Source organism: Saccopteryx leptura, chromosome 6 (assembly GCF_036850995.1).
Source record: "Saccopteryx leptura isolate mSacLep1 chromosome 6, mSacLep1_pri_phased_curated, whole genome shotgun sequence".
Taxonomy (NCBI): Eukaryota; Metazoa; Chordata; class Mammalia; order Chiroptera; family Emballonuridae; genus Saccopteryx; species Saccopteryx leptura.
Genome location: NC_089508.1, coordinates 60,910,089 through 60,917,383, shown reverse-complemented (window position 1 = coordinate 60,917,383; position 7,295 = coordinate 60,910,089). Strand labels below are relative to the sequence as shown.

At 42.9% G+C, this 7,295-nt stretch overlaps 1 protein-coding gene across 1 annotated transcript in view; it reads left to right on the top strand.

The window, feature by feature from the left end:
* The first annotated feature begins 3,638 nt into the window (after nt 1-3,638).
* LIPC (lipase C, hepatic type) overlaps nt 3,639-7,295 on the top strand; it is a 135,912-nt gene continuing 132,255 nt past the window's right edge. The window contains exon 1 of the mRNA XM_066343238.1: nt 3,639-3,797. Within this exon, the coding sequence (XP_066199335.1) occupies nt 3,713-3,797 (85 nt within the window). The 5' untranslated portion in view covers nt 3,639-3,712. The remainder of the gene's footprint in view (nt 3,798-7,295) is intronic.

Sequence of the window (7,295 nt, the reverse complement as noted above, 5' to 3'; positions counted from 1 at the left end):
ACCTAGATCTGTCTGATTTCAAAGCCTGGACTCTTGACCACTAAGTATATTTTCCCCAGAATAAGTCACTATAATTTGAACCTCTACTCTGAACCCTGCACTTGGCCGAGCACTTCACGTACACATCTCTAACTCTTAGGACATACCTATGTTTATAGAGGTATAAATCTCAGTCCACAAATTCTGCTATGCAAGATACACCTTATTTTCTTTAACCTATTTGAATTACAAGTCCAAACTCTTATTTTTCAGGCCCTCCTGGGTTTCTTCTCCCCAACCTTCACCCAAGTTATGCCATTGTTCTGGATCAGACACAGCACCCCGGCCTGGGGTTGGGAGTGAGTACTTGGTCTTCTGCCATCAGTCTACACAGCTGGCCACTTTGGGGCCTGTCCTGCCCATCTTCATGACCTGTCCCCCCTGGAGGTCTCTGCTGCTCCCCCTACCCCCATGCTAGGCACAGGGATATCTTTTGTCTACCTGCCAACGTACACACAGCCATTTCCTCTCTGGATTCTTACCACCTTCCAGCACAGTTCCTAGGAAGCAAGGGACCGTCTCCTCTGCCCTCATGGACAAATCTCCTCCTCCCCACCCACTTGCAAAGTGCGAGAGACTCCCTTTCTAGTGATGGGAATGTGGGGGTGGTTTTATTCCTTCACATATCTTTAAGACAATTTCAGCCATTTGCTTGCCTTTGTTGGTTAAATTCACATGCCTGAGGTTCTAAGTTTTGAGAAGACCAAAGATTTGTAGACTTCCTTTTACTTTGCCCTTCATAAGTAAGAGGGAGAGCAACAGGGAGCTAGGAGAAAAATAATATTAAGTTGATATCTCAAAATGTTGTTTCCAGTTCGTGTTACCCCATTTTAAGGGTGAGGAGATAGACCTCCTTGAAGTTAAATAGCATTTTGCACAGCAAGGTGTAGTAGATCCAAGATCCCAGAGGCACTTGGATACACTGTGTCTTAGTAAGTTAATATGCAGAGCAAGGTAGATGTCCTGGCAGTACCCAGAAGACATGAGATGAGGAGGGCCCAGGGGAAAGGAGGCCAAGGAGCATAGTCAGCTGGTTTTAGGTTCCAGCTTGCCTGGAGATATAAAGTAAAATGAACTTTTATATCCTGCTTAACTGTACCACATAGGACAAAACCAGCCAGGGAGCCAAGGCAGAGGACTCTGCTTAGAAATCATGCCTCTGGCCCTGGCTATAGTTTGCTCAGTGGATAGAGTGCCGGCCTGGCATGAGGACGTCCCAGGTTCAATCCCCAGTCAGGACACACACGAGAAGCGACCATCTGCTTCTGTTCCCCTCCCTTTTCCCCTTCTTTCTTTCTTCCCCTCTCACAGCCAGTGGCTCAGTTGGTCTGAGCGTTGGCCCCATACGGGGATTGCCGAGTAGATCCCGGTCAGGGCACATGCGGAAGTCTGTCTCTTTAGCTCCCCTCCTCTCACTTACAATGGAAAAAAAGAAAGAAAGAAATCATGCATCTAAGTGGATGGTCCCCAGACTGCAGCCCTCTGAAGGGAGGTGCAGCCATAGGATAGCACAGCGTTACGCTTTGGCCTAGGGTCCATCAGTCCGAACCTATCGGTGGCTTCAGAACTTCCTGTCTGTCAGTTTCAGGTGAGCAATGATACTGTTATCTAAGTGCCTACGAAACATTTCCATATAGATGCCTAAGAGACGTATCAAACTCTGCATGGTCAAAACTGAATTTCTAATCTTCCCCCAAAACCTGCTCCACCTACCACCTTCCTTATCTCAGCTGATACCAATGCCGCTGTCCCATTGCTCAAACCAAAATCTTCGAAGTCGTCCTCAATTTTTCTCTATCTCTCACATCCCACATCCCAGGAGTGAGGAAATCCTCCTGCCTTTACCTTCAACATATATGCAGCACACCCCAATTCCACTGTTTCCGTGCTGAACCAAGCCACCCTTACCTCCTGCCGGATCACTGTTACAGGCTCCTAACAGATCTCACTACTTGCACCTTTGCTCAGGAATAATCTGTTTTTAGTCTTGCAAACCAGAATGACCTTTTAAAAATATAATACAAATCATGTCAGGCTTCTGCTCAAACTAGTTTTCCATGTTTCACAGCATAAAAGCCAAAGTCCTTATAATGGCATCTCCTTAATCACTGGTTTCCTTGCTCTTCCTGGAATATACCAGGTCTGTTCCTACCTCAGGGCATTTGCACTGGATTTGCATTGCTTTTCCAGCTGCCGGAGCTCTCCTCTCCAAGATATCCATATAAGCAACTCACTAAAACCTTTGCTCAAAGTTCAACTTCTAAACAAACGTCACCCTGACCATTTTATTTTAAATCACTACCTTCTCTCACACCCTTCACTCTGCTACACTTTTCCTTATTCCACAGTTCTCATTGCATTCTACCAATCTACATAAACCTCTTGTTCATTATTTCTATTGTCTATTATTTGACTCCTTCTACACCCCAGGGTACCTAAGTTTCACAAAGAATCTTGGTTTGTTTTATTTGTTTGTGTATCACAAGTGCCTAGAACACTACCTGGCATATAGGAAGTATGCAAAAAAAAAAAAGTTAAACAAATAAACAAAGTCGAACTAAAACTAGAGAGCCAAGAAATATTCTCAGAGTCATTCACAGTATCATATCCCTACCTAGTTTCACCAGCGGCCTTGCTACTCAGTCCTTAGTCTATACAGTTGGAACATTAATTAACACAGAGCAGTAAAGATTGTGTTTTTTCTAGTGCAGGGGTCAGGAAACTTTTTGGCAGAGAGCCATGAACGCCACATATTTTAAAATGTAATTCCGTGAGAGCCATACAACGACCTGTGTACATTACTCATTATTCAATAAAAATTTGGTGTTGTCCCAGAGGACAGCTGTGATTGGCTCCAGCCACTCGCAACCATGAACATGAGCGGTAGGAAATGAATGGATTGTAATACATGAGAATGTTTTATATTTTTAACGTTATTATTTTTTTATTAAAGATTTGTCTGCGAGCCAGATGCAGCCATCAAAAGAGCCACATCTGGCTCGCGAGCCATAGGTTCCTGACCCCTGTTCTAGGGTCATCTCTCCATGGGGTCCCAGAAAAGCCATCCAGTTCTGTATCTTTGCTCCATCTTACACTGAAGTTAGAGGTTTTCTATCCCTCTCAGTTTTAGAAACATTGCCCTACCACTTTTTGGCTACAGGCACCAGCAATTTTGCTAAACTCAACAGAAAACAGACCCTCTGGGAGCTTTCTGTGTAGCGGAGCCCTTGGCTTTTTCTTTAAGCTTAACCTGCAATTTAAAATGCTACTGCCATGAGCCTGCAACCCCTCTGCAGTCCTGTCAGGGGAACTTAGGCAACCATGAGGAGCCACCTACCCTGACCTTTGACAGAGTTTCCAAACAAAACACATTAACTTTAAATTAATTTGGAACTCTGACCTTGGCCTAAAAAGGTAAGAGGACGTGGTGAGATGTTTTATTTTCAGTATTATCGGGATAAAAAAACACTTTTGTAAATCAAACTTTTTTTTGTGTTAGATATACTTAGAATTGTGGTTGGGGGTAGCGAGGAATGTCTGAACACTAGATAACATGTTTAACAGTTAATTATTAATGGGCAGCCTTTCCTAACAAAGTATCAATAGGCAATCTGGTCTCTTTAGCCTCAGAAATTAGCAAGAAGACCTCGGACCCCCTGGTGAGCCAGGAGAAATGGACACTCCCCTGTGTGTCTCCATTTTCTTGCTTTTGAGCATCTGTATCCAATCAAGTGCCCATGGACAAAGCCTTGGACTAGGTAAGAGCATGCCTTTCCTCCGGAAATGGGCATGAATTTTGTTTAAATGTATGTTACAAAGATTCCAAGTGTCCTTGACTGTGTAGGACAGAGCTTGTTTTGTAGCATACCCAGTGGTTCTGTTAGTGGCATGGCAGGTCACAGGGACATGTAACAATTTGTAACAGCGGAAATTTTAGGAAACCGTTCTGGGAGTAATAGTCTTCTAAAAGCACTTGCAGCTGGCATTGAAGTCTTGCTTGTCTGCTTCAGAAAGCCATGCTAAGCCTTCTTCAGTGGAAAATAATCTGAAAGCGTTTCTGATCTTCCTAAGAGTTAATTTGGCATCTAATTTGCAATTGAGAAGCACAGCTTGCAATGAAATACTCCATCTTGCAGAGGTTGTCTAATTGCTAGCTCCCACAGATGAGAAAGGAATTTGTAGGGTACTGCTTCCGGTCAGGTCTACAGCACAGATATCACTGCCTATTTTCTAGACTTCACTGTTCCTGCCAAGGTTTTACTCTGAGTCTGAGGAATCCTCCAACAGTCATGTCTGTTTGGTCTGTGGATTCACGAACTAGATTGTCGGCCAAAGAGATCCAAAAGCTTGACCAGGTCGGTAGATTCTAGGTTCCTGGCTAAACTGTGCTTAGGATCAATAAGTAGATATCAACTCAACTGAACAACGTGGTCAAATAAGGCTGGCATTGGGACTTTGCTTTTGTGCTGGTTACTGGTCAGGAGCTAGTGTTTCCAAGGTAGAGACTTAGAGTTTTCTTTCCTCAAAGACTATGCTTGGAGGGAGCTCCAAAAACTTTGAAAATCAAGAATTTACTAACGAGGGTGTATCTGAAAATTCCAGAACCTTTTCTTTTTTCTCCTTTAAGAAATAGGGCTGTTCTTTGTATTTAATTATTATTTTGTTTCATAGGTCAGTCAGTAACTTATTACCGGTATTAATATTATTAGTATCCACTTAGCATGTTGTATGCCAAGCACTATGCTAGTTATTTTGCATGCACATCTCATTTACAAAGCTATGTTCAAAAACAATGAGAATCATTTGGAGCCATACGGACAAAATTGCTGATGATTTTATTCCATGAGTTCACAGGGATTCTGCTGAACCTGTCCTGATCTTTGGTTTGAATGTTGTTTTGTTTATTTATTTTTTTATTAAAGTATAACATATACATAGGAAAGTTCCTATATGATAAACAGCTTAATAAATTTTCACAATCTGAATCTGCATCCCAGAAGCCTCTCCCGTGCACCCCTGCAGTCTTAGCATAGACTATTTTGCCTTTTTTGGAACTTTTTATCAATGAAAGCATACAGTATGTGCTCTTTTGCTTCTGGCTTCTTTCACCAACATTACGTTGGTGACATTCACCCCTGCGGCTGTATGTGCTGGTGACACGTTCCTTCTGGTCTCTGAAGCATTCCATTGTGTGAATAACCACCCTCCCGTTTATCTGTTCTGCTGTCATTGGCCCAGACTGGTTTGCAGAGGAGACTCGGGGGCTAGAAGCCATCAGTGCCTGAGGTGGAGGTCGAAGGGCAGGTCAGCCACCACCCCCTCCCAGGGCTGGCTCCTGGATGTTGACCAGATTTATCTCAGCAAACCCCCTGCTGGTCAGCTGCTGCTCTCCCAGGACCTGGTTTGTCCGAAAGCTGAAGGAAGTGGCTACAGTTAGCAGGAAGGTTCCTCAGGAGGAAGGAGGAGTCAAGAGGCCTCTTGTTTCTTTCACAGTAGAATCTCTTGGCAGAATTCTTTGTACAAGGAGTGAGCCAGATCTGTGTGCATGAGGCTGGTGCATGCCTCTTTGGGTACCACGGGGGAACAAGCATCCCTTGTCAATGAGGATCTAACTAGTGTCAGTGATAAAAATAAAGCTCCTCCCCTCCAAACTAGCTTTTCACTTGACATTATAAACAACTGCTGTGGTTACTGTTGAGTTTTATTAATTTATATGTTCATTTCAAATAATCACATTTTACTACCCTATAATCTATATTTTATTTTCATTACCATTAATTTAGAGAAGTCCCCATCAAGCAGTTGACCCCTGACACTCACAGATCCGGTGATGTGTGCTCATTGCAGAGGAAATGTGTAATGACCAGGTCCTTCCAACTCACTGCGGTCACCTCGTGTCTCCTACTCTGTGGTTCTGACTGCCTGTTCCTGCACTATAACAAAGCAAAAACAATACCACAGTGATTGGAATGACAAAGGAACAGAATCTAGAACTTTAATTCTTTTATCCTATGTGACCACTTTGACTTTTTCTGTTTAAAATTTAAAGCAGTAAAACAGATTTTACAGTGAACTGTGAGGTATAATGTTCTGTTTGGTAAGTAAGAATTTTGGTTCTTACAGGAAGTACTTGTAGCGCATTTGAGTGTCTTTAAAGTTGAAATGTATTCTTTTTTAAAAATTGTTCATTGCTCTAAAACTGAGGAACAAATCAAGAAAATAGTGATTATTACTAATTTTTGCACGAGTATTACTGAAAATAATTTTGTTGTACAGAACAGAGGGGTATTAAAATGATCCATTCTGGGTTTCAAATACATGAAGGATACCACTGAGTCTAATAAAGGAGATAAGATGTATATATAAAATTTTCTCAACTAGAATACAAAATGTAATGAGTATTGCTAGAAAGTAGTGCAACGTATTATTTGTGTCCCCCCAAATTTTTATGTTGAAATCCTAACCCCCCAATATGGTGGAATTAGGAGGTGGACCCTTTGCCAAGTAATCTGATCCTGGGGGTGGAGCCCTCACGAATGGCATTAACACCCCAGAGGGCTTGCCCGCTCTCAACCATGTGAGGACACTTGGCAGAGGGTTCTCACCAGAACCTGCCCATGCTGGCCCCTTGATCTCAGACTTCCAGCCTCCAGAACTCTGAGAAATAAATCTCTATTGGTTCCAAACTACCCAGTATGTGGTACTTTGTTACAGCAACCGAACTAAGACCAGGAGCATGCAGAGCTGCAGAAGAATTTACTTCCAAGTGTGAGTGCAGGGAAGGCTTCTGGGAGGAGGCAGCATTTGAGCAAGGTCTTGTGGGATGGAATCTGGATGAAAGAGAACAAATCTTTATGCATAAGCAAAGGTATAGAGCCAATAAAGTGCATGTTTCTCAAGCTCAAACACTTTCCAAAAATAGGCCTTCTGTAAAGAAGAAAAAAAAAAGAGAGGCGGATAGGAAGGTATTAACAGAAACACGGGGTCACAATTGCAGCAAAACTGGAAACAATTTGAATGCTCAACAATAAGTCATCGAGGATGGAAGGTCCAGCTCTTTACTAAGCCCACCTTTAAGCAAGCATTGTTTCAAATATCTGCTTCTAAAAGTTCCAAGAAATTTTGGAGGTGATAGTGGTGGCATTCAGAAGTAAAACGGCTGTGGTATGGTAGGCAGTGCATACCTGGGCTCACACACCAGTGGTTCCCGCTGGGGAGGAATCAGGGTGCCAGCCTTGCTTCTCAAGGGAAGGTGT